Genomic DNA, 26,556 nt, shown 5'->3' with positions numbered 1-26,556 from the left:
AAATGTGTACTCTGAGTGGTAATTTCTCTGTCTTTGATATTTTCTTTTTCCCGTGCCTGCTCTTCTAGGGAAGAAGTAGAATCAGACCTGGAATTTCTTGGACTTCTCGTAATGGAAAATAAAGTCAAGGCTGAGACCAAGCCTGCATTACGGGAGCTACTGAACGCTCACATTAGGGCAGTTATGATCACAGGTATATGAAGCTGTCATTACTTCATAATGTTGGCAGGTTAGGTAATGTGGTAGTCAGTTTTATGGTGGTGATAATGCTGAAGTGAAAGTGAGAGCTTGTTTTACTTCATGTGACCGGAAATACAAAAAATAATGCATGGAAAGAGCACCACTGTTAGAGCACAGTATTCATTATCAGGGATCACTCAACACATTCAAGTATGACTCTTATAAATATGAGCAGTCCCCTTATGTCACTTAGTGGTGCTGGATTATCAGGTGTGGAACTAGTAATACAAGTAGATATAAAAAGGTAACTGTTGCCAATAAGGTTTTGCCAAACTTTGTTTAATTTGAACTGCTTTAAACATTACTACAACTTTTTTTTGCAAGGATTTGATTTAAAAAAACTTGTGTAGGGAAAACAAACAATTCTACTGTGCCAGCATAGTTTGCATCGGTTTGCCCACTCCACGTTCTGCTTGGAATGCGGAGTTCTGGCAAAGCTCCGCTAACTGCTGCATTTGGAATTTGTTCTTGGGCACAGCTCCCTAATGATAAGTTTGTGAATGCAAACAATAATAGCCTAATTTGTGGGTGCTAAAATGCCTCCCAATGAGATTTCTCAACATAGGCGGTTACGGCAGGTCGCGACCGTTGGATATGAGTAAGCTGCTGCTTAAGTTGAAAATCTACTTGAGCGGCAGAAAGAAGCAGTACCCTCCGACAAACCCTGTTGTGCTGGTCATGCTGATTTTACAGACAGGTTGCATCTCCATGCAAGTGGGTCCTTTGAAAAGGTTTCAGTTTTTTGTTTCCTTGTTCATGAAAACTCCACTCAACGTTCCTGGATTTCAATGTTTAATGATATTGTTACATCACAATATTATATCTTCGTTTTCGGGAAGTTCCAACTACTATTCCCAGATTGCAGTATAGCTGATATGCACACTTTGTTAATCCCAATGCATTTCGGCTGTAAAGCCTTCGTCTGGGATAATCGGTGTCTCATGGTGAAAAAGGCTTGATTCGTCCGTAACAAAGATATCACCGGGAAGTAGAAATCCTACATTGCTATTGTTTTCTAGTAGCTGAGTGGCTTGTTCCTATGGTTGTATATTTTACATAGTTACTAATACACATCATAGTGCATTTTGAGCCATTTAAATAGAGCTAAATGTCGGAAGGAAGTATGGGGAAAGTCCCACCCCAAGAGCACAGTCAGCGAGCGTAAGTGGCTGCTCATGCCTCCTATTCTTCTTCTGTTGAATTGAGCAATATTTCTTACAACAAAAATGTACTCTCACGTTCATTTTGACCGTAAGGGGCAATTTTTCTTTAAGAAGTAGTGCTAAATGCAGAATTACTCTTCTAGTGTAATCTCTGGTAATTTTTTAGATAATACGGCATGATTTCTATACTGAATTTCGTGAGTTACACCCATTCCAAGTCATTATATTAACTTCTGCAAATAAAACACATCCGGTAGTCAGTTTACACATATTCGGAATTATACTCATTCTTTTTGTAAGAGAGTAAATGGCTATTTACCTAGCTATTTTTCATATCTGCCTAGTAACATGAGTCATTTGCAATTAAAACTAATGCAGTGACGTACAAAACTGTTTTCCTGGTGTACGCTTACCTAGGCCTTAACTTGGCCTTTAATACATTTTGTGTGTTGTCATTTCTCAATGACATCACACATAACTTAATGTGCAATGATGCATTGTGAAGATATGCTATTTGACATTTTTAATATTATCTTTAGGGACACATTTCCTCGTCCATTCTTGAGGACAGTATCTGTCTCTACCCACATAGCACTATTTTATAGAAACATTATGTGAGAGATAATGCTGACACTATCAATAAATTATAATCCACCTTTAAAAATCAATCATATGTCATATTTTTAACGCACAGCACTAGAATGCACATAGTTGAAAATGATGGTTTCTCCCGAATGCACTTCTCATTACCTATTGATGTGTCTCACTCCAAAGGTTCTCAGCAATTCATGTGATACCTTGATAGAGCTTGTTTCTCATATAATTATTGAGGCCAATTAAACAATCCTAGATTGATTAATGTACTCATTCACTTACATGACACATTAAGGACATCATCGGGCTACTCATAAAGGTAACTTAAACTTGTGATTATTTTGCACCTGTAATTTACTCTTACACTTTGAAGCCACTTTACTTTTTTGGACTATTCACAGAGTGCAAAGTTACTCCAAAGTGGAGACTTACACATGTCTACTACCTGGAAATGGGGTGGAGCCATCTTTAATAGCATAGGTTCCTATTGTTAAAAAAGAAAGAATAGTTTGTCCATCACCACACATGGTCATTGTCAATGATTAGATGGTGGACCACTGGCTGAGCAGGGGCTGATTTTGTCTTGTTTGTTGGTGGTGCACAGCTCAGAATGAACTATGAAGGAAAGGTAGAGATTGTTAGCATCCATAATAATCTCTTAATCTCAAAGAGTGGCAGAGGCAGAGGCAGATGTTAAATCGAATAGTTTATATTATCGATCGTGAGGGATCCACTAATTAAGTCAAATACTGTTAATTCCTGGTACTTCAAACGGTGACATAGAAGACCTCATTGTGTGTATTCATGAGGCTTTTCATGAAAAATGTCTATACTTAAGATAGGATCTGGCAACATGAAATATGAGGATAAACAGACCACATTAGCTAAAATTCCAATTTCCCATACAAAGCAGTTCTCATGTGCAAACATCTAAACTCTTTAGTTGCTTTCAGGAGTCTGCATTGTTAGCTGAAAGATTTCCAGGCAGAGATTTATAACATTGTGTTTTTTATAATAAAGTTGTATATACCCGTACAGCAACCATTTACGACATTTCCGAAAGCTGGGAAGCATCTTAACCTTTATTTAAGAGCCACTGCTGAAACATTTTAAATAAGTGAACAGCTGAGGCAAAAGTTTCCAGGCACCAGAATCATACCCTTTATATTTATAATAATTTGGGGATGCAAATCCCCTGAAACCCAGCTGCTGGGCTCCCCTATTCTGAAACCAGTGCAGAATTACAAAGATGGGTTCAAGATTAAGGTCACAAAATGCTAAACATAAGGTTTCAGCACTTACATATGTAGGTAGTAAAGACATCCTTGAATTCAGTTTGGTCAGTAGAATTCTGTTTCTATTTCCAAATGTTATAGGTGTCCATAATGGCATTAACAGAACTGGAATAATATAAACCAATAATTGAGCCAATGTGTTTCATCCTGCCAATGGAACTTCTTCAGTACTGAATGAACCACTTTGAATAAAATATATCACATTAGCTATAGAAATGATAAATAAATAGTACATAATAAAGATTGAAACATATAAACATAAATTGAGACACAGAATAAAAATGTTATTCTCTTATTTGTAACTACGCTATATATACAAATCAATAGAGCATACATGAACGAAATTACAATGTTTCTAATAGCCAATACAATGTTATAAAAATGTTGGCTGCTTAGACAACCGTTATGTTGAGAACATAAATGATTGAGTCAAAACATGACAATTATATTACTGTGTTCTTTATCTATATATATATATATATATTTTCTTATTAAAATATATATTTTTATTAACAATACAACAACAGTTAAGCAGTTCACAAACTTATACCTTTGTATACATCATATTGAAGACGGCTCATGAAAAAAAAATGGAAAAAAAAGAATGAAAGTATGACACTATTGCATTATGCGTTTTCACATTTTAAGCCCTTCCCGTGCCTCCCCTCCCCACCCAACAGAGGGTTGGTCAGTCTCTTGCGGTTTTCCAAACTCAATTTCACATTCCCAAAAAAAATTTTAGTTACTCACTCTTTATTTGCCAGCAATCTAGTCAAGGGTGCCCTTATTTTTAGCCCTTTTTTCCGAGATTGTTGTCCCTTCCTTGTAAAGATAGCTTTCTCTAAATTATAATTTGCAGTTAACCAAATAAGCCACTACTGAAATCCCGTGGGATTAGGGTCCGCCATGCAGAGGCCAGGCAGAGGCGATATATTGCCATGCCGATAAACACTAGTTTTTCCGTGTTCTTCATATTTTAAAGTTGCAGCCATAAAACATGTACAAACAGTTTATATGAAATAGATCTGTCAGAAATATATATTTCAAATATGAATACTTTATGAACATATCTAAGACCCTACTAACATTGATCATTATCAAAAATCTCTTTTTTGACATAGTTAATTAGCAAATAATTTATAATATCATGATAGTAAATATAAATCAACACTAGAATGTAATTTGGTAAACTATCATGCACACTCCTGGTAGAGATAGTGGTGAAAGTTGATAAAAACACATAATATTTGCTCACCAGCAGTGTGGCAAATATTGAAATTTAGATTAAGGATGTAGTCTGATGGATGCACTCAAAGTGGTTATTCAAACATCAATCAAATATACACAGAATAAAATGCGCTGCTTTGGTGTGTTCTCTGGTGCGTTGTTTACATGCCACTTGATGATGCTAAACCCACTGTGTTCTTCCAATCAACTTTGAGACAGATTTTAGTAAAGGCATTGGACATGGCCAGGATTAGTGAAAAGAAAAGACAGTTCCTGACAGATGAATTTTCACACAGACCTAAAATATACATGGTACCTAAGGTCCATCAACACCCAAAAGACCCTCTGTTTAGACCCATTGAATCAGTCTGTGATTCTTTACATGAACCTTTGGGTCAATATTTGTATTTTTTGCAACCTATTGTGCAAGAATAGAACGTGTATATTCAAGATACCACTGCTCTTCTCAACAGGTACCTACAGACCAAATTCACAATTGATGGCATTGAGCAATCAGTGCCTTTTAAACCTCCTTCCCACGTTCTGAAGGAATGAGGCAGTGGAATGGGCTTTATTACAGAAGGACAAAATTGGTGCAAATACATTTTTGTATGGAATTGCTACTCTTCTCTTTGCATCCAAGTTATTTTCAATAGAAGAACAGATTCTTCTTACAGAAGAGTGGCATGTCCATGGGTATTTCCGAAGCCCACCGAATATGCTAACATTTTCTTGGTAAATTAGTTCATCTTGGAAGACGCAACATGGAAAGACCAGTTGCTGATTTACCTATGTTTTATTGATGAAATGTTAATAATGTGGAAACAGGCTCAGAAAAGCACTAGAGAGCAACATCAATATTTTCAATATTTGGAATGAAAACTTTTAATTAACTCATCACGTAGATAAAGCGGAGATATCATTGTGACATGTTTCAGTGATTCTATCGTCTTCACGAATTAAACGCAAGGTATACAGACAACCATCTAATAGAAATAATTGTTTACACATCCAAAGTTTTCATCCTGCATCTCTTAAGCATCCCTTGCCGTTTTCCCAGTTCATGCATTTAAAGCAAATTAATTCAGACCCAGAAGATGTGATGAGTGTTTTAGACGTATACAAGGAAAGATTTCAGAATATAGGATATTCTGAACTCTTTTGGTGAACTCCATTTGGCAAGTCGACACGAGGGACAGAAAAACTTGTTCCAAAAGGTACATAAAGAAAAAACCTCTAGGATGATTTTTGTTTCAAATTGTCTACTAAGTTGAACTGCTAAAGACTAAATCTGATTTTCAGGGATTAATATTTACTTAGAAAACTTGATTTGCATAAAACTGTTCCAACAACATCAAGGAGATTCTTACATTCAATAAGAATAAGTCCCCCAACAAATGCTTGGACACTAAGAAGGGCCATAACTGTATTCGCTTCTGCAATGCTGTAATGAGAAACACACCTACTCATCTTCAGAATCATAACAAGATTACACTTTGACATTTTGGGAATTACAAAATCTAAGATTGTTATTTACAGCCTGACTTGCCTCTGTGACATTTTATATCTTGGGAAAGCAGAAAGGAAAATTAAAATCAGAATTACAGAACACAAAAGTAACATTCGGAATCATAATAGAAAATACAATGAGGTCACACACTGGATGAAAAAAGGTCACAACAATAGCCAAGTTCAATAAAATTTTTTAGAAATTGTTAAACATTATTTGGATGCAGATAATAATATAAAAAACTTCTACAAATAGAGATAACTTAGATAAAGTGAGTGGACAACCTAAGGGCATGAATGAGAAAAGGGAAATGCCATATTTTCGTCAACATATAGATTTCAATTATATGTTTTGAGATGTATCATGAACCTGATTCATGATAAATTATTTGGGATAGCTTTAAACTAATATTGTGGTTTTCATTGGATGTTTTGTATTGCAATGTTCAGTTGTAATACAATTTATGCATTCACCTCGGATAATTTCTTCATATTCAGGGTAGCACCTTTCAAGGTGGCACCCGTCTTGAATTTCAAATTATCTCATTGAAAGGGACTGCCATGCCAATAGAGTGTATATTGGAAAGACTTGCCAAGCTATCAATGTAAGGATCACACAATACCGTTCCCGAATAAAGAAAAAGGTTTTGTCCACACCGATGGTTGAAATTTATCTGAATCACAACCATAGTGAAGATGATTTCAAATGGACAGTATTGGCCTGGAATGATCCCAAACACCAATCCAGCGTTGAAACTGTGCTATTGCGAAAAGAAGCATATCTCATTATGAAATTTGATAGTGTTAACAAAGGACTTCACTGTTTGAGTGAAGTCAATAGGGCATGAGAGCCACATGCATCGTAACAACTGCTTGGCCTCACTACAAACCCCACAATACATTGCAACTGATTGCATGGTTCGAGACAGTCTGATTGGTCAGACCAATATCACATGACCGACACTTGAATTTTGAAGTTGATGGCATATCCGCGGATCCTGCTACCTGCATGATTCCGTGGCAGAGTGAAACTGACAAGCGCTGTTAGTCGTGCCTCTCAACGGTAAGCCATTAAAGAAGTTCTGTTGACTTCTTCTTGTCATTCAATGTGGGACCAGTATAGTGACTCTCTCCCGCCCTTTCAATCCCTATAGAACCGAAGATCTCCGAGTAAGTCTCTTGTTTTTCCAACAAGCTTCAATCGCCTCACGGACACCAAAAATACTTATGTTTGACTTGATTTTTCAGAGATGTAAACCGATCTGAAAATTCTACTCACCCGCACGACGGCCGACACGCCGCCGGAGCAAGAAGGTTTAAGGTAAATAACAACCCTGTGTCCCCCACATAAGTATCAATTGGCTTACACTGGGAACTTTTGATTCTGATCCAAAAACTCACTCTATTGCAGAGTGATATCCATGGCACTGACGACATTTAAAAAGCAAGCACATCCTTTGTTACGACAAAAATAAGGTATGCCGCATCGCAATGATGCAATTTATTTAAAGATTCAATGGATTGAGGACCTCCTTGTAAAAATCTTCCCCCCACTTCTTCTTTTTTTGTAAACAGTTCCAATGGATTTGACTCATCCTGCCCTGATGAGAGTCCTGTGACTCAGACAGAGGGATTCGAAACGCGTCGGCATTTATCCTTTAACGACATTTAATGCCAACATCATTCATTTGTTAATCAGCATCTAATTCCTGTTTAAAATAGGAAAAGCTTGATATTGTATATAAATTGGGGTGATATTCAATAAGCTTTTCCCCCCTCTCTCATAGGATTTGCATTGACGATTCAGTTTGTTACTACTAAGTTTTGGTAACTGTTACTTGTTTTATTCTTGAAAATCATGAACACACTGTTTTTTGTATGTATAATCATATGTTCACTGTCATGTCTTTTTCATTGCAAATATTTATGATTTGTTTCACTGTGTTGAAAATTGTATGGCACTACATGAAGTTGAATACGTTTTTTTTCTGTCTTGATGTAAAAATAATTTGAAAAATAATCACAAACAAAAACAACATAAATCGATATCAGGATCAACCAATACATTTGTGTTTATCCCCATTTAGGCATTTGTTGTTTGAATCAATATTAGAGGCTTAGGTAATCCCCTTGTTCTACTTTAAGGATTGGAGGTACTATTTAATGGGTGCTAAGCACACAGTAACAGCATTTACTGACCACAGAAATCTGAAATCTTTAAGATCTGCTCGTACCCTTAAACACCGTCAGCCCGGCTGGTCACTCTACTTTGCAGATTTTGACTTTGTAACCACCTACCGACCAGGTTTGAAAAATGGAAAGGCAGACACATTGTCTATTTTAGATACAGAAAACCAGCGGACAATCATTGAAAGCCAACAGGTAATTCCGGAAGACAAAAGCATAGGAACCATTTCTCTGGAACCTTTTGGAAAGTAAATTCAGAATTTAATGAACAAAACAGATATGGGGGATTGGGTTACAGAAGACCCACAGAGAGTTATCCAAGATGGTGTACTTTATCAAGAAAAGAAAACGTTTTTGCCCACAAGAGATCTTCGAATTAAAGCCATGCATGAATGTCACGACAACCCCTTGGCAGGGCATAAAGGAGAAACACCTTCCCAGGCACACAAAATTAGGATAAAGTTCTGGTTTAAAGAGTCTCATATTGTAACAATATCTGCGGTCCACACCAGTGTGATGATTAAATGTTTTTAATAATGCAACAACGAAAAACAACCAGCCAACACATGTTTTGTCACACAAGGGAGTTATCCTGTAACTTCTTCAGTGCTGTAAGGAGCTGCAGAGTGATGCGTAGAATTCGTCAGGCCGGTGATAATTCTAACCCGGCCAGGTTGTCCAAAAGGGTTAATAGGTCCCTGTTGTACCGGTACTGATCCTGTTAATGGGGAAATCCCTGTGGTGAACCCCTGTGGGTGAGGATGTAGGGCGAGCAGTATGGCCCCTAAGCAACACCGGACCTAATTCAGGTTTGTGAAACGGGATGTGAGTCATGGACGCATCGGTGTGACAAATCAAGAGGTGCAGGTAGCCATATGAAGTGGATAATTGAGCCGTCCAGTGTCCGGGGTGAGAAAGGTGGATGCGCCGAGGTGGCAGAAAATCTAGAGTCAGATGAAAGAGGTGAGCAGACACTGGTGCCCTCTCACTTTCCGGAATTATTATGCTTAATGACCCATCATTTCTTTGTATGGTAAATGGTTCACAGTGATGTATAACAGTTGTTTTCATTGTTCCACAACAAGTTTACTTAGATCAATCTTTTTCTTTTTCACAGGTGACAACCTCCAGACCGCTCTTACTGTTGCCAAACATTCAGGGATGGTCCCAAAAAGAAGCAAGGTGATTGTGGTTGAGGCCAATGGGCCAAAAGGATCCATACCCGCCTCGCTCACATTTCAAATCCAGAAGGATAATGTTCGGAATGGGAAGGTGATCAATGTAACTATCTCTTCCTACTTAGGTTATCTACTTTGGGATATAATAGGATGAATCATTTAGAAGAGACATATTAGCAGTTACGTGTGCACCTGATATGTTAAATTTAAGATGAAGTCAAATAGAATTTAAAATTCCAGGAAATGTTAATCAAATGTTCTTGGACCCATATTTACCAGCGATGATATCCAGAGGCATTTATAACACTTCTTGTTCTGAAGCAGTGTTTCAACCTGCCTGAGCAGAAACCTAAAGCTGGTTTAAACCTTCTGTGCCAATTAACCTTTTGGGTTTGTAGACATTGACTACATTAATTTACCCTATGTCACTAACAATCTTGGAGGCTAATTTATATTGTGGCCCTAAGGATACGCTATTACCAGAGTATCTATACCACCAAGATAATGGTCTGCATGACCAATTTTTATGTGGGCAGACCTTAGGTTTACTCACGAAGGAGGCTTCTCCTCCTGCAAAAGTTCTGCAGAGTAAGGGCCATCAGAGGCAGAACTCTACTTCCACCTACCTGAATTTGATGGGTGGAATTAGAGGTTAGCTTTCACTTCCAGTCACTGCTAGGAAAATCCTGGTGTTAATGGAAAGTGAAACTGCTGCATGCTCGCCTCACCATGAAAAAGAACTCCCATTGCTACAGAAGCATTTTGTTTTTGCTTCTTCCACAGTAAAATAGAAAAGATCTACAGCAACTTCGAACAACAATCAGACGTTAAGATCTCATGGCTAACCTAATGACCATCACATGAGACAAACACCTGACTTAGTGCAAAACACACATAAAAGACTCCTCAGCGATCATGAAACTGGTACACTCTGAAGCCCCAACAGACCCATGCCCCCACAACATCTACAACATGGGAAGACCACCAATCAGTAACATCCTCACCTACATCATCAAAAATACATTAAATCTATCACCTTCCCTGAAGACTGGAAACATGCAGCAGTAAACGTGCCCTCAAAACACCATCAGCTGACCCCAGTGACCTGAGCAACTTCCGACCCATCTCTCTTCACCCATACCCAGCCAAAGTGATAGAGAAGGCAATCAACAAACAACTAACCAACCCCCTTGAACTCCACAAACTACTGTACCACACTCATTCAGGATTGTGGAGCAACCACAGAACAGAAACTGCACTCATTGCGGCCAAAGACAACATCTGCACCATACTGGACAATGGAGAAACCACAGCCCTCATCCTGCTCGATCTTTCTGCTGCCTTGGTACAGTCTCCCACCCCACCCTTGTCAGAAGACTGCACAACAGAGGCATCTAAGGAAGTTCCCTCCACTGGATAAGCTCCTTCCTCACAAGAAGAACACAGAGACCAGACTACCACCCTGCACATTGGAATCCTGGAATCTGATCTGCTGAGCCCTCCAGGAATCATCGCTTAGCTCAACCCTATCCAACATATACATGATACCAGTGGCCAAAATCATCAGATCACAAGTCATCTTCATCATATTCTACACCATTGACAGCCAACTCAACATTTATCTGACCAGCACATCCACCACCAACAGAACCTACTTCTCCAACTGCATGATCAACGTCTCATACTGGATGAGATCCAAGTGTCTGAAACTCAACTCTGACAAGATAGAAGTGCTAATATTTGGGAACAAGAACTCTCTTTCGGACTCCACTTTGTGGCCATCAGAGTTTTGTCCCACACCAACTGATCACACCAGAAACTTGGGAATCATTCTGGACGACTAGCTCAACATACCAGCACAAGCCAATGCAATCAGCTCCTCCTGTTTTCCTATTCTCTGCATGCTACTGCAGGTCTTTAAATGACTAACCCTGAAAACCAGAGACACTGTCATACAAGCTCTCATCACAAGCTGATTAGACTACCACAATTTACTCTATGCAAGGATCTCTGTCCACAGACCATCCAGAACGCTGCAGAAAGACTCATCCTTGACCTCTTATGATGCACCACACCTCAAGGAACTGTATAGCTCCCCAAACACAAATGCAGTCAATTCAAACTACTCAAGCATGCATACAAAGCACTGTAGAACATCGGACCAACAACTGGCTTCCCTTTCATCAACCCACCAGACACCTTCGCTCAGTCCCAATCTCACTTGCACAACCTCTGCATCCACAAAAGCTAAGCTAGAGGTTGAGAATTCATCTACATCGCACTCAAGTCAGGAAAGGACCAGCCTCAGCACATCAGGGTCTCCTCCTAACTTCTTGAATTTGGTAAGAAGACAAAGACCTGGCTCATTGACTAAGTCTGTGGTGCAGACACCCAAAACCTTCAGTCTTAGACCTACAAGCTTGCTCAAGCACCTGGACAACTTCGCACATGATTAGTTGCACTCTACAATTCCACATAATATAACAATATACAATTTTAAAAAGAACATCCTGTTTTGAGACTCTCTTTATGAAAATAAAAAGAAAACTGTTTAGTGTTCGGCTCTGTCACATTGAAGTGAGCCCTGCTCCAAATATAAAAAGCATTGACAGGGTTAGCCGTAACAGTGGATTCTGCCAATGCTTTACCATCAGCTTGACTGTCATTTATGAATCCGGCGAGAGGGACAGCTACCAGGGCGATTGAGTAAGTTACTCCATCATCCTGGCAGGACAACAGACCATCGGACAGGTTATACATAAGGCCATCATTCACTCATTGTAAAAGGCTGAACCAAGACAGTTTTCTTAAGTGACTATCATTTCTCTTAACAGTTTGCTATTTGACTATAGTTTGGAGCCCAACTGGTTCCAAACTGGGGTGGCATAGTGAGCAAAAGAACAATGGATTAAATCCATATCTTTTGACTGGGGGTGAATGGTTGACAGTTTAATCACTCTCTCCATCATCTTGTTGAGTTTTGAGAAAGTTAGCATTTTTATCTCCTTAGCCTTTTGTGCCTGGTCTGTCTTGGGTTACATGACTGGGTGTAGCTGGCAGTTAGTCTTTGTAAATTACTCCCGTACTGTCACACATTAGAGGGATGTGCTTCAATGGGCCATTTGCTGGCAGGATGGGGAAGCGATGCTGTGCACAGCCCCACTTGTAACTGAATAGGGTATGCTCTGTCTTCCCATACAAGACTAACACCTTCACATTTTCACTGCTTTCTACTTGAAGCAGGGCACAGGAGGCAGGAAAGTCCATGCACTTCAAAGAACCTTACTAGAAATGTCTCCCACCTTCCAGAAGAAGGGTACCAGGATATAATAATATGACCTTCAGACCTCCTTACAGTTTACTCTTGTCCTGCAGAAACACTCTCAGTGGACTATCTGCTGCTGTGGACTCCTGTGTTGTCTTCAAGACTGCTTTTCAGTAGCTGGAATGACAGCTTTTCTGCTTGTAGCCTGCCTTGAACCCTCAAATATGTCTAGCCATGCATCTTCACCTGTACCCAGGACTACCAGAGTAACTGCAAGGGCTAGTTTTTTGGCCTCCAGTTCAGAGCAACAGGGACACAAATGGTTCCCCCCTTCTTGAGCCTGCACATTGGACCCAGCTTGAGTGAGTCTTGAAACACCTGGAGGTGTTGTAGTAGCAAGCCTCAGCCAGGCCTACCAGTCCAAGTGATTCACCCTTCTCTGCTCAGAGTCCTTAGACCAATAAAAAGAAGTTGGCACAGAAACTGGAATAGAAAAGACAGAGTTTATTAAACCTCAAGAAGTGGAACTACATTCACAAAACACCCTTCGGTAGTGTATGAGGTAGCACACTGACTGGAAGGAGCTTGGTCCTTTTATACCCACACAGGGGCTCCAAAGGAGGATGTACAAGGTACAGAATGCTGGTTTCAAATACATACAAGGTCATACAGAGAGTGTGCTAGCAACAAGTGGGAAGGGCTGACAGTAAGATAATTCTGGTAGACACATCTTGACAGTTACAAGTTGGAGACACCTGTAAGTTGAACTGGGCATGTGCAAAGAGGATAAATATATCTTGTCTCTAGGCAGACTTCAAGAGCAGTTAATAGGAAGGTAGGACACAGCACATGGCAAACAAAATGGCCGACAGAAATACAAAATGGATTCCGTAAAATGGACAAGATAGTCTCTAAATACAAGATGTCTTTTGCTAATGCTTAACCTAATCACTGCTAAATTACAACAGTGTCCCCCCACTCCTTAATCCTTAGTTGTGCTACTAAAGGTGCCCAGGTGTTTAAATCCCATACCTAAAGATTTTGAAAATGAGTGGTCAAACAGTAGGATAACAAGACCAACCTGTTCACCTATCCTCCTGAGGTACATCGCCGATTGGATTGACTTTGCAGCTTCTTTCTCTATATTCTTCTCAGCAGCAACACATCATTTTCATCTGTCCTTCACCAAAGGGGTAAATAGCCTTGTGAAGCTGTCTTTGGCTACAGCCCTCTGCCTTCCCCTGCTGGAGCGTTTTGACTTGCATTTCAGAGACTACGTCCAAAAGTAGAGATCTTCACTGCCATTTTATGTTTCTGCTTCTCACACTGGTTGTGGGCGGATCTGCTAGAAAGCAGGGGAGGCATGGCTAGCCCACTGTTGTGGGCCCTGACTGTTTAAGACAGCGCTCTGGAGCCAACCAAAGCAGTCTTGCACACTCTCCCTTTTCTCTATGTAGGCGGTATGCAGCCTACATAGAGAATATGGCCTCGTATTAGGAGCCCGGCTGGGTGCTGTCCACACTAATCACAACGCTGCCATTGCATCATTGTGATTGCTAGAGGGCAGAGGAGGGAGGCTGCCTGTGGGTGGCTGCTTTCTGAGGAGAGCTGCGGCAGCAGGCAAATGCAGGACCCGGGGGTCCTGCGGGGTTATATTAATTAAACCCCTCCCACCTCCTCCCCTCATGTACCCCCCGCACGCGATCCCCTCACCTGCCCGTCATGCTGGCCGTGACTGGTTAGTTAAGTTTCTGTACAAGAAAATACTGTATGCAAAATTATTTCTAAAAAAAGAAATTCAATTGCTGCGTGGAAAGTCCCTTCCCTTTCCAGTCAATTCCGCTGCCAAGAGGCAACTAGTAATTTTTGATTCAGTCACCTGCAGGCTTGACTTTAATGAAGTGGCACAGCAGGCCTGGGGGACGGCAGCTGTTGTGGTCTGACTGGCAAATTACTGGTTGACGATAAAAATAAAACCGCAGCCGGAGTGGTGGGCCAGGCTGCCTTGAGCGGTACCCCAGCCCTTAATCAATAACTCAAGACTAAGAGCATTGCTAGGCTCCTGGCCTGTGATCCCTTCTCTAGGTGATAGTTTCCTCTGGCCTCTCTGCAGACTGCAGGACCACTGATACTCCTGCGAGAGATGACATAGGCAGTGGTACTGGCCTGTAAGCTAGCATGCTGAAGCTGATAACAGTGGCACCAGTAATGCTGCTGCGAGAGATGACCACGCGGGTGTTACTGGATGTGATGGTGTTGGCAGCGACAGTAGTAGAAGGGAAGTGTCCACTGCTGGCAGTGGTACTTCTGAGAGAGAGCATGAGAACAGTGGTAAAGGCACTTACGTTTCTGGCAGCGATAATAATAGCACAGGTGTTTGCATGCTTTTACTAATGGATGTTACACTGCTGAGAGAGATGCAAGTGCAGCGTTACTGCCATTGGGGCTTGCAGGCTGGTGGCAGTAGCAGTGGTACTGATAATACTTCTGTGATAGCTGGTACCGATAGTAGTAGCAGCGATGCTTGCAATCATAAGGGCAGTACTGCTGAGAGAGATCATAAGGGCAGTGGTGCGGGCAGTGACGCTTTTGGCAGCAAGAGTAGTGGCAGCAATGCTGCTGGCAGTGATTGGGATGACTCTGGTGCCAGTAATGATACCGACATCAATTGCAATGTTGAAAACACATGTCATCACTATCCATGAATATTATAAATGTAAACACATTTAGAATTTTGGAGGAATGGCTGTGCACTGTCAGTGACCTGGTCAAAGGGGGATGAAACAGCTGAAACTGGACCATATATTCAAAGCAATTCCTAACAGGGCCCCTCTAGATATATTTTGGCACAAGGCCCCCAAAATCCTTAAGATGCTCCAGTTTGCCCATTCTTTAAAAAAAAATAATCTTGGGGTGAGACCCCCATGAATCCCCTTTAGGTTGTTCAGGCTTGCTTGCTATGCTGGGTCGCCGCTGTGCACTCCCACACAACTTTTACGCAGCACGACTTTCAAATGTCACCAGCCACCACTGGTTTTTATAGAGGAGATACTCCTTCCAGCACAACAACTATCCTGATCACAACACAGCCACCCTTGCACTATGGTGTGAGCATCTCTGCATAGGCACTGGACAGCACAAAGTGTGCCAACTCATGGAGAGAGAAGAACTGCCCTATCTGTTTGATGCAACACAGTTCTGCCCTCTTCATGTGACACAATGCAGTGCAGTCACTTTGCTTGATGCACTCTGGTGCACTACTTGTTGGTAAATCTGGCCCCTTTAACCCATTAACGAAAGTTGAGCTGTTTCTATCACAATGATGAGTGTTTGGAGCATTTGCTGCTCTCTTACAAGCACCTGGGAGAGTGAATTAAGTGGTGAGTGAGGCGAGAGAACGAGAGAACTCTTATTTTATTTTGTGAAAAGTCCAACAAAGATTCACTCCAACCTGCATGTTTTATGCTTTGTTTTGGCTCCGAAGGTATCCTGATTTGTTTCAACAAAATATTGAAATATTATCTATTCACATATCTGATACTACCTCTTTGTCAACAGGACATACTCATTAAGATGGATGAAAATCTGTCTCTTAAATATGCAGCAAAGGAATTCTATTTTGCCATGAGTGGGAAATCCTATCAAATCATAGTGCAGCATTTCTACAGCATGCTCCCAAAAGTAAGTGTTGCAGGTGATGAATATATTCCAAAGTACAGTGATGTGTCTTTCATTTTAATTTTTGGAATCGGTCATGCCTTATTCTTTATAAAGGTCTGTTAAAACATGGAACTGTCATAGGAATCTGAATTTGATCTCTGTTAATCAGGTACAATGTTAGCCAATATAGAAAGTGCAGGTTGATAAAAGATTATGAAAATCCATTGAGCCACTGCTGCTCCCTATCATGGGTGCTCCAAGTTTTGTGTCCTCCGCGAACTGCGGACATGCCCGGAGGGTTGGTATGGTTGGAAGTTAGGAAGGGGCCGCTTGCAGTAGCTAGTAAAGTCACTGAATAAGCCAGTAATGACTAATGGAAAAGAGTAAAAAATATCTGGCACTTCCTTTAGCCGAGACTGGTGAGCTTGAAGGTGCATGTGTAGGTAAAACCAATTAAGTTTTTCCTGGATTGATTGTCTCTTCATAAATAGGCTTTAACATGTTCTTCAGGCATCCAATTGGTACATTTGAAACCTGAAAAACAAATTAGGTTGGGTGTGTAAACAGGGGGTCTGGGTCTAGGCCCTGCATACCATAATGTACCTAAATTGTGTTATCCAAGGCAAATCATTTTATCTCCATTTCATGGTGCTGCTTGAAGTTATTGTGAGTTGCCTCAGTTCACAGATTTACAACTGACTTTTCCCAGTCAGTTCAAACCAGTTGACAAATACTACATTTGATATGAAGTCACATGATTGGGTCCATACAAGTATTCCAATTATCAAAAAACCGAGCCAGAATATGTATTCTCTGATGTACCCCAGATTTAATAATAGTCAACTTTGTTTCCCCTTATTTCCTCCTGCTTTTGAGTCCCTGAGTCATCATGTTTTGCTTTTGTCTTTGCAGTTACTTCTTAACGGGGTTGTTTTTGCCAGAATGTCTCCACAACAGAAAACCAGCTTGATCGAAGAATTCCAAAAACTAGAGTATGTTGTGCTTTTGTTCCTATTAAGTAGAGTTTATTATGATGAAATCAAAATGATACTAATGCAGCACAGTGATGTATACTGTGGAATGATCATGTGGCCTCTTGTGGTAGTGTTGTGAAGCACTATAGGGCCTATCGGTGGCATCCCAGGCTGTAAAAAATGTGGGTTACTGGTTGAGGGGGGTGAAACCCTTCTCAAGCAACAGTCACTAGTTTTCTCAGGATTATGTTACAAGGAATCTCCAAATTAACTTGCTCTCAACCCCCTGGTAGCTTGGAACAGAGTAGCCAGGCTTACCATAGAGGCTATGTGTAAAGTATTTTCCGACACTTCAAACAGTAACACAGAAAAAAAAACACACCACAAAAGATTCTCACTCCAGGTTAGAAAAATAGAGCAATTGTAAATAAATAAAATAAGACTAAAACAACAATATTGTAATCAGTAGACTTGGAGATTAGCAGGTTTAAAGGATTTAGTAAAAATAGAGTGAAAAGGCACAAAGTGTCAACTGTGGATATCTGTTAGTGGGGGACCGGAACACAATCACAAGTTAAGGCTAACTGCAATGGAGCATATGCCAGCTACAGGGACCAAATTAAGCCCGCTGAGCAAATTACCTCAAATCCTGGTTTGTGGAGCACTGCGGGGGCCCACGTCAGAGTTGTGCCACACAACTGAAGCAATGCATCTGTTTTGAGATGTGACGAGGCTGAAGTTTGAGATCCTGCATCATCATCAAGGATCCCCTTGATGAAGACTTGCGATGAGAAGTTAAGGATGCACAGTGCAGTCAGGGAGATGCATCAGTTCCAAGCAGTTGCGAGGCTGCGATGCGGAATCCAGCCATCGTCGTGAGGCTACTGTCAACGAAGAATGTGAGGGCCTGTGGCGAGGAGGCGTTGCCCAACAGCAGTTCTGATGAGACAACAGGCTGCAAAGTGATGCAGGTCTTTGCAACATTTCGAATCCATGCAGCAGCTGTGATCTGTTGATTTTGCTTCTGGTTGCGCTGCACAGCAGAGAAGATGCATCAGTTAAGCTAGACATCAGTTAATCTAGATCAGCAGAGGCTGGCTAAGCACCTTAGGCCAACTTCCGAGGGTCAAGGACTGGGTGGTATCACTGGACAGGGTAGATACACATATGACAGGGTCCAGGAGCAGCTGTAGGGTTGTTAAAAACCTGGTATATCCCTACAGAATCAGGTCAGGAGGCCAGTCAACAAGCAATTGGAGTTATTATGGGGTTCTGGGTACAAGAGATGCAGGTCCTGTCCTACTCACCTGTTCAAAAGGGCAGCAAGCAGCATGTCAGCACAGCAGGGCAGCATTCTCTTATGGTCAGCAGTCCAGGAGAGTGGCATTCGTTTCAGCAGCACAGCAGTGCACAGCAGTCCTTCCTACTGGCAGAGTTACCACAGGTCTAGAAGTGTACTAAAGGGTTGGTGTTTGAGATCCAATAGTTATACCCAGTTGCACCTATGAAGTGGGGTAGAAGCTTCTGGAGCCTTCCCTTTGAAGTGCATAGGTACCCTGCTTCCTCTGCTCTGGCTCCCAACTAACTATATGGCATATGCAGCCCTTTGTGTGGGGGCAGGACATAACCTATTCAAGTGTAGGTAGTGCTGTGCCCAGCTTCTCCCTCCCATCCTGTCAGCGATGGTCAATCCAGGTGCACCTAAGCTCTCTATGGTTTGTGGCTGTCTGGGAGGAATACATAAAGCCCAGCGGTCAACTACACCCAGTCATGTGACCCAGACACAGGTTGTAGGCACTTAATGGCTAGGGTACGAAAAATACATCTTTCTAAAAGTAGCATTTTTAAAATGTGTAATATAAACTCAGACTTTACCGTAAGAAATTAACATTAACAGATTACCTGTTTTCATTTGGAAATTACAGCTTCTTAAATGTAACAAGGTAACCCCAATGTATGCTATTGGAGAATTAGGCCTTGCAGTAGTGACTATCAAGACATTAAAACTTAAGAGTACATTTTCTACTTTTTAAATACATTGCACCCTGGCACCTGGACAGTCCAGGGCCTATTCTAGAGGTGACTGTATTGTAATTGTATTTATACAATACCTGCTACTCCTGACAAGGTATTGGAATGCTTTGCATAACACCACGCCGCTCCATTCAATGCCACTTTACTCCATTCAGTGCCACAGCACTTCACCTCATTCCACACAATGCCCTTCATGCCACACAATGCCACTCCACTCCACTCAGTGTTACTCCACTCCACTCAATTGCACTCCACTCTAAATATGACACTCTGCTCTACTCCATACTACACAATGCAACCACACTCCATGACACAGAATGTCAATCTTCTCTACACAATGCCACTCCATGCCACACAATGCCACTATAGTGCACACAATGCCACTCCATCTCACACAATGTCACTTAACACCATTCTCTTGACTCAATGCCACACAATTTGACTCCATGAAACACAATTCAACTCCTCTCAGTTCCACTCCACTCTACACAATTTAACTGCACTTTACTCCATGCCACAAAATTCCACTTTACTGCACTCCACACCACACAATGCTACTCCATTTCACAAAATGCAACTTCACTCCACAGTGCACCATGCCACTGCACTCCACTTAAAACAATGCCTCCTCCCCATGCAGCCCAATGCCACACCACGTTATGCTATACCTCTCCAGTGCAGTCCACTCCAACAAATCCAATAGATATCACATACACAAGACCTATTGGCCTTGCCAATGCTTGTTTATTCTGTGAATATCACAATAATATTTGTTTGCAGACATTTCTTCGTTGTGTGCTGAATTTAGTGTGACTTTAAACCACTTTACAATTGACTGGGAAATGTAACTCCAGGAGATGTAGCTAGTTTAAGCTCAGAGAAGGGTCAGGAGAAGTGCTACCCACATATCCATTTATGCCTCTAGAATGCCTTTACTTATTTTAATCCCATTTCTTAACTGATCTTAGAGCTTCACTCTTTGCAGTATTATGCAAACCCTTGGATGTTTCACTTTGAAAAGTATATTCTTTACTTCCGGTACAGCCACAGCAGTACCATCAGTGACCCCTTGAGCAAACAGTCCTGTCCGCGACATGACAGGTGGCTGTCTGATTTGAACAAGAACTTGTGGGAATCGTCACTTGTGTCCAATTAAAAAATTTAAAACACACTTTAGTTTTGGATTTAAACCATAGTTATTGTCATTAAATATAGCTTAGAGGCTGCTTGATGTGTCAAAATATTTATTTGTCTGTAGTTTTCTAGGAAGTGAACCACACCCACTAGGATAGCAAAGCGGTTTACAGAAACAGACTGAGTGAGTAATGCACATTTGAGTAAATATGGGCAAAATGTTGAAAACCTCAATTTTGAAAATGCTACTTTTAGAAAGTTTGCATTTTCCTGTCCTTAGTCCTTTTCTGCCCGCTTCCTGTCTTGGGTCACATGACTGGATACAGCTGATGGTTCGACCTTGCAAACTCCTCACAGAGAGTCACACAATAGAAGAAAGAGGTGTGCCTGAAAGGGCCATCTGCTGACAGGATGAGGGGTGGTGCTGAGCACAGCCCCACTTGTAACTGAATTGGGTGTGCTCTGCTTTCACACAAAGGTTGGTTGATTGCTTTATTTCGATATGCATATATCATAAAAGCAGAACAAAGAGTAAAAGCAGCATGTCGAAAAAATATGACTGTACATTGAGAATAAAAAGAATAAAAACACATTTGATCAGCATAAATTAACTAAGACAGAATTAAATTGATATGGACAGTCTTTTAAGTCGAATCAACCAAGCCCATTTTAAAAACTTGGAAACGGCACAAACAATGGGAGGGGCTGTATTGGTTAAAAGGATCCGGAGGGCGACCGAATGCTGGCGAGTGCCCAATTCTCTGCAAATTGGTTTAAGCCATCGTGATCTGGGGCGCCCATAGTCCGGACATTCAAAAAGAAAGTGTGGCACCGTCTCTGGTTTGTCAGGACAAAGGGCACAATGGCGTGATGCGGGCTGGGATTTGTTCCACCTGGAGCAAAGGTCGGCAAGGGGTAGGGTTCCTAACCGGAATTTAATGTACAAAGACCGGTCCATGGCGATGGTAATTAAATCCATGTAGGGCTCGAAGGCAACAACATCTTTTATTAGCAAGAAGGCTGCGGTGGCTTTGCAGTGCTGCTGATTGCTGATGCGCTTCGCGAAGACCCATTCCCAGTAAAGTTTTTTTAGGGACTCCTTTGGGGGGGCTGAGTGACTAAGCCAACAGGAGTCCAGACCTAGATCCCCTAAAAGTTGTTTAATTTCCCAGAGCCATTTGATCTTGTGCCAACCGTCGGAGCGCATCACCTCTGCTAGTCCGTCAGCGTAGGATTTTAGCTCCGGAACCCTCCACAGGCGAGCCCAAAGCAAGAGAGGTCGGAGGCGGGCCTGGTCCCCAATTGCTTTACAGCCTACATCCATTAGGACTGGGAGTGTCGGGCTACTCATCGGGATGGCAAGGAGGTCTTTAATGAATTTGTTCTCGGCCTTGCTCAGTGAATCCACTTTACCTAGGCCCCACAGTTCAGCTCCGTAAAGTGACGCAGATACAGCTCGGGCTTTATAAATGTCTATTAAAGGGGCAACACATTGTTTGGTTGAATTATTGTACTCCTTGAGGGTGGCCCCCCCACCCTTTTGTGACCAATTGTCATTTTGTTGATGTGGGCGGTCCAGCTCATCGCATCACTTAAACGGATTCCCAAGTAATCGAATTCTGCCACTCTTTCAAGGGGGGTGGAGTTCAAAATAGGGGGACGGCCAAGTTTACGAGGTGGGTGCATGACTAAATACTTGGTTTTGTCCACATTGATGACTAGTCCTCTGATAGTGCAGAAGTCCTGGAAGCGGTTCAGGAGTTTCTGGAGACTTTGGGGGGTTTTCGAGATGAGGAGGGTGTCATCGGCGAACAGCCAAGTTGGGATTTTTACGCCTCCCAAGGTGGGAGCGTCTGCTGGTTCGCCGAGCAGGTGCTCTACCACCCCATTAATGTAGTGGGAGAATAGGGTGGGAGCCAGGACGCAACCCTGCCGCACTCCCCTCTCGACCTTGATCTTATCGGTCTTTTCCCCATTCAAGCCCCATCTAACCTGGGCATAGGTGTTGTTATGCAGTTTGATGAGGAGGTTTAGGATGTACGGAGGCATCCCTAGGCCATGTAACACCCTCCAGAGTTCCTCCCTAGGAACCAGGTCGAAGGCAGTCTTCAGGTCGATAAAGGCCAGGTAGAGACTGCCTTTACCTAGCTCCACAACCTTCCAGTACAATAACAGGAGCCTGAACACTTGTTTGATAGTTCCGGTACCTGAACGGAACCCGGCTTGCATATCAGACAGAATGTGGTTGTCGTCCACCCATTGTAAAATCCTCCCCAAAATGGCTTTCCCCGCCAGTTTCTGACTCGAGTCTATTAGGCTTATGGGCCTATAGTTCCCAGGTAAGTCCCGGCAGCCCTTTTTGAAAATAGGGACTACCTCTGCTCCTTTCCAGGAGTCTGGTACAGATCCTCCCTCGATGATTGCGTTAAGAAGGGCCGAGATCAATACCCCCCATTCTCCAGGGTAGGCTCGGAGGATGTCTCCTGGGAGACTGTCCGGGCCAGCTGCTTTTAATGGCACCAAAGTTTTGATCTGCTTTGTGACATCCAAAACGGAAAACAAATCCAAGTCTCGGTCTAAGGTGTAAGGAGGGAGGATGAAGGGATCATTGAGTGGGCCTTCAATGGCGGAATAGAGATTTTGAAAGTGGGAAAACCATGTCTGAGCGTTGATGCTACAGGTCCTCAGTGTGTCATCGGGACGGTTCCTGTTTCCCACCAAATCCCAGAAGCCTTTGGCGTCTTTCCCACGACTGGCAGCCAAGAGGTCCTGCCAGTAAATAACCTCCCACTCCTTCTTGGCATTTTTTTGGCAGAGTGAATAGTGCCTCCTGGCCACCCTAGTCCTGGAGGGTATTTTAGACTTAACCGCTTCAATAAGAAGCGACTTCGCCTCCCTACACTTCTGGTTAAACCAGCCCTGTCTAGCCCGTGTACGGGGTTTCCTCCTGTTAGTACTATCTGGGACTACGAAAAGGTCACTGATGGCCTGGGTTGTGGTGCAGAACATAGTGGTCACCTCCAACGACCCATCCTCACAGGGGTCAAGGTCATCTAGAGCTGAGGTAAGAAGCTGCCTGATGACAGAGGTTTTCTCCTCTGAGAGCGACAGCTTCGTCCACTTTAACCGACGTCCACAGTTGGAAACTGCTGTCAAGTCCGGGGCGGGATTACGAGTGGTTTTGGTCGCAGTGCTAGATAGCCACCTATGGGACAAGGTGAGCGAGAGGAGATTGCGATCACTCTCTACAGATGGTATGATCACCATGTCCTTCACCATGCTCCACAAGTTTACGTCAAGAAGAAAATAATCAATTCTTGACGTGTGACCAGGCCTGTTATAAGTATGGGCCCCTACTTTATCAGAACCAGTCCTGCCATTAGCAGCCCTCAGGCCAAACTCCATAGTTATGGAGTTAATCTGAAGGGCCACTTCTGTCCACTTTTTGATAGGGCTGAGTTCTAAGGACGGTATCCCCCACCTGATGTCATGTTCCTCTTGATCTTGTAAAATTTCGGAGTCCAGGGGCTCAAAGGTGCAATTAAAATCGCCCGCCACCAGAGTGCAATACTTGTACGGTGACAAACTGAGCAGGGCTTCTAGGCAAGTTATGACTGGGGATTCTCTACCCCCCTTCGTACCTCGGGCATAAATGTTAAAGATGTTTAAGATGACTCGACCCTGAGGGTTTTTCAGGGAGATGTTGAGGAGGTCCGGGCATTTGGTGTCCCGCTCCACCACCCTGCAGTTGAGTTCAGAGGCCACCCAGATGAGGAGGCCGCCAGAAGGGCGACCCCTACCAGTTCCTGCGTGGACAGCTGGTAAAAAGTGGGTGGAGTATCCTGCCTTGTGTAGGGGCTCCTTACTCCAGGTTTCCTGGAACAGGCATATGGAGTATTGCTCCACAAGCGAATTCCAGTCGGGCAATGCCAGCTTTCTCTCGAGGCCTGCTACATTCCAGCTGAAAACCCTAAGGGATGGGTCCGTCACAGCCGCAATGCTACAGGTCTCAACAGGAGCAAGTGAGTCCACAACACCCTCAGTTGGAGAGCTAACTGGGGGGTCAAGTGGTGCCCTCGCCTCCCCTGGGCCCCTTGCAGTCTCAACAATGACCTGGTCTTGTGATATGGTCAGAGGGCTATGAATTTTAGCAGAAGGGGAGGACTCGACGTCGGGACTCCAAGCCACCAAAGCCTCCTCAGGAGCGTCACGGAGTCAACAGCCCTAGAAACCCCAGTTCGGTAGTGGTAGAACTGGATGGGACTGCGCTAGGGTAATTCCTGGGAAAAATTGACCATGGGCGCTGTTTTGGAAAGGAGGCCCGGGATGGATAAAGGGGGTAATCGGGGCCGGCCGCGGGTAGAAGAAGGATAGATCGACTGCATCGACTCCCGGACCGGCCATGGTTCGCCCTTGGGAGCATATTGAATGGGCAGCTCTTATGTCTTGAAAATTGACCACCACGCAGTCTCCCTCAAAAGGTTTTTTCCCGTGTCCAATCCAGCCCACCCTGCGCACCCCAAGAATCAGGCCATCCACGCCCAGAGGAAGTGGTCTATTGGTTTTCAGCCAGTGGATGACCTTATTCTTTAGCGCCTGGTGAGTTTCCTGCTGTGTTTCTTTTAGGGGGGGAACTTTGGTGAGAACAACAACATACGGGTGGCATTCGGGGGGGAGATTAACCGGGGGGCACTTACGTGTCGGATTCTGCGGGATGGCCACTGGGGAGGGATTTTTAGGCGAAGAGGTGGAAGGATTAGCCTTAGAAGTTATCGCAACTCCGCTGGTTTTTACCAGCGCAGCAGACGTGGGTTGCAAGTTTGGACCAGCCCCTCCCTTCTGTTGTTTCTTAAGGGCAGGATTAGGCGCAGGTATTATCGCTGCTGGGGGGGGAGTACCGTGCACTTGAGCTGCATGAATGGAAACACTCGGCCTTGCCTGCTTCGCACTGGCCTGGGAAGCTAAGGTTGGTGCTTTCCCAATAGCCAGTGCCTTGCCTGGCAGTGTCGACTGGTTTCCAGGTGGTTGGCTCACTGGAACCCCTTTACCAGCATTCCTGTCTGTATTGACCTCACTAGGCTTTGGCTGTAGTTTTAACAAGGTTTTCAGGGAGAAAAAATTGTCCCTGGTGACCTGTTCAAACTTGTCAAGCCTATCCCCCAGGCTCTTAACTTGGTCAAAGAGTGGAATCAGCAGGGACTTTACCAGTTTCTCGAGGGGCTCGAGTGAGGGTCCCTCGTTTGTTGGAAAAAGTATTGCTGGGGCCAAGGGGGGAGGTGGCGGGGAATCGGCTGAAACTGGGGGGGCTGGGATTCCGAAGAGATTCAGGCCCTCCGGAGTCTGAGTGTGAAGAACCCCTTTGAAGCTGTGTCCTGGGGCGCTTGTAGAGCATGGAGTAGCTTCCCTTCCGAATATTGGTCCCCCTTTTCCTTTTCTTGTGCACCCGGGTAGGTCTAATCTGGGGCAATGGTTTTGGGTCGGGTGAGGGAACAATAGAATCAGATTGAGACCTACTACCAGGAGAGCTAGCTATAGGATGAGCGGGGCCGGAATCTACAACCGCAGTGCAAGGACTGCTGGGGGGAGAAACTGATATCAGGCTTTCTATCCTGTCTATTCCTGCCTCTAACGCTACGACATGTTGCTCCCCAGATAGGGACCCAGGCGGAGGTGCAGTGGGGATAGAGGAAGTTGGGGATAAAACATGTGCCGCAGCTCCCAGGGAAGAGCGTTTGGATGGAAGAAGGTCAAGTGAGAGGCGGCGTTCCGTCATTGCAATCTCCTTTTCAATGACGGCGGCCACCCTGGTGATGAATTTGTCCATAGTGCCAATCATCGTGGGGCCCCCTGAAGCACTTTCTCCACCGCCCCTCAAAGCTTTGCCAGAGCGAGTTGACATGATGGCTACGGGTCCCACAGGTGAACTCCGGGGTCTTGGACCCGAGTTAATAGGTGTAAGGGGGGTGGCCCAGCCCAGCCTCTGTCAGCCCCTGACTGCCACAGACTGCCCGCCCTTTGCGTCCCGCTCGTGTCCCGCTGAGCGGTTATCTGTTGATTTTGTGCCGAGCGTTGCGGCCGGGGGGCGTGTCTTGCTGG

The 26,556-nt window shown here is 43.4% G+C and overlaps 1 protein-coding gene across 1 annotated transcript in view; it reads left to right on the top strand.

Annotated features, from left to right (window-relative positions):
• LOC147684251 (putative cation-transporting ATPase 13A5) overlaps positions 1-26,556 on the top strand; it is a 256,436-nt gene that overhangs the window by 151,866 nt on the left and 78,014 nt on the right. Inside the window, exons 17-20 of the mRNA XM_086942616.1 lie at positions 69-193; positions 9,333-9,496; positions 16,217-16,339; positions 17,231-17,310. Coding sequence (XP_086798742.1) covers positions 69-193; positions 9,333-9,496; positions 16,217-16,339; positions 17,231-17,310 — 492 coding nt within the window. The remainder of the gene's footprint in view (positions 1-68; positions 194-9,332; positions 9,497-16,216; positions 16,340-17,230; positions 17,311-26,556) is intronic.

This window comes from Lissotriton vulgaris, chromosome 11, assembly GCF_964263255.1.
Source record: "Lissotriton vulgaris chromosome 11, aLisVul1.2, whole genome shotgun sequence".
Taxonomy (NCBI): domain Eukaryota; kingdom Metazoa; phylum Chordata; class Amphibia; order Caudata; family Salamandridae; genus Lissotriton; species Lissotriton vulgaris.
This window is presented reverse-complemented; position numbering and strand designations above follow the sequence as displayed.